Source organism: Perkinsus marinus (genome assembly GCF_000006405.1).
Source record: "Perkinsus marinus ATCC 50983 genomic scaffold scf_1104296939902, whole genome shotgun sequence".
Lineage (NCBI taxonomy): Eukaryota > Perkinsozoa > Perkinsida > Perkinsidae > Perkinsus > Perkinsus marinus.
Window position 1 is genome coordinate 1 of NW_003213010.1, and position 972 is coordinate 972.

At 51.6% G+C, this 972-nt stretch overlaps 1 protein-coding gene across 1 annotated transcript; it reads left to right on the top strand.

Moving 5' to 3' along the window:
- Positions 1 to 384: 384 nt before the first annotated feature.
- Pmar_PMAR009008 (hypothetical protein) lies at positions 385 to 827 on the top strand (the record flags this gene model as incomplete). The annotated part of the gene is made up of 3 exons (XM_002782222.1): positions 385 to 444; positions 487 to 613; positions 673 to 827. 3 exons carry the CDS (start codon positions 385 to 387, stop codon positions 825 to 827), a joined length of 342 nt encoding a protein of 113 aa, XP_002782268.1.
- Positions 828 to 972: the final 145 nt, after the last annotated feature.

Consider the following 972-nt stretch of genomic DNA (forward strand, 5'->3'; position numbering starts at 1 on the left):
TCGGCAGCATCTTGTTCATGAGCATCTGAATAGTCCCGTTGAAAGCCACAGGATGACGTCTCCGTGTTCTCCTGCTTGAAGCCTCCTTTATGATAGGGAAACATTGAACAGTTATCTGCTTGTTGTCATCGTAGTAGTGGCAATTGTATCGGGATGGCGAAGGGGACACTCTGGTGATGCAGCAGCTTACTCTTCGGTGTGATGTCGGCCTGGAACTATAGGCTCCGGTACAGAGCTTGAGAGGAGCCCCACGGGACCATGAACAGATAGAGGGCTTTGTCACAATAACACCTCTTCATCGACCTTCTTTCAAAACTTCATTCCTGCGACACTGATGTTGACTGCGATTCCCTCACCTTAGTTGTTTACTCCTCTTACCTCGAAATGGCAAGCAAGCACTTGTCGAATGTCCTAGAGGCTGCTGGAGAGTGGTTCGAGCTGCAGGTGGGGTCGACGTACTCGTCGGGCACGCACTATGATGAACAGGTACTGGCGGCTGAGACAGAGTTCAGTGCTATTGGTAAGGCTAGTATGGAGTTCCGAGTGGCTGTTGCCAAGTTGAAAACATTTGAAGAACAGGCTTTACAGCTCATCGCAGGAACTCCTCTCCCAGGTAAGACCCGAGGCTGCCAGCCTCAGGCTGGTCACGGCTGTAATCGCTGTGTTTTTCAGAAATGCCAACACTGAAGGAGGAAGCAATTATGAAGCAGGTGATGAAGATGGACAAAGCCGCCGTAGCTCTCGATGAGATGAAGGCACCGCAGATCCCCAAGACAGCCCCTAATCTGCAGAGTGAGTACTTACGTCTTCTACGGTATCTTGTTTGACACAATGTAATGGACGTGGCCAGGCGCGGTGCCTCGCTCTGGTGTGGGGAAGGCTCCAGCACGGGTCATAGCCCCACCGTCGCAACCAGAAAGTGTCACTAAACCTCCGAACGTTGTGCCCAAGAGCAAGGCAGCTGTTGTTAAG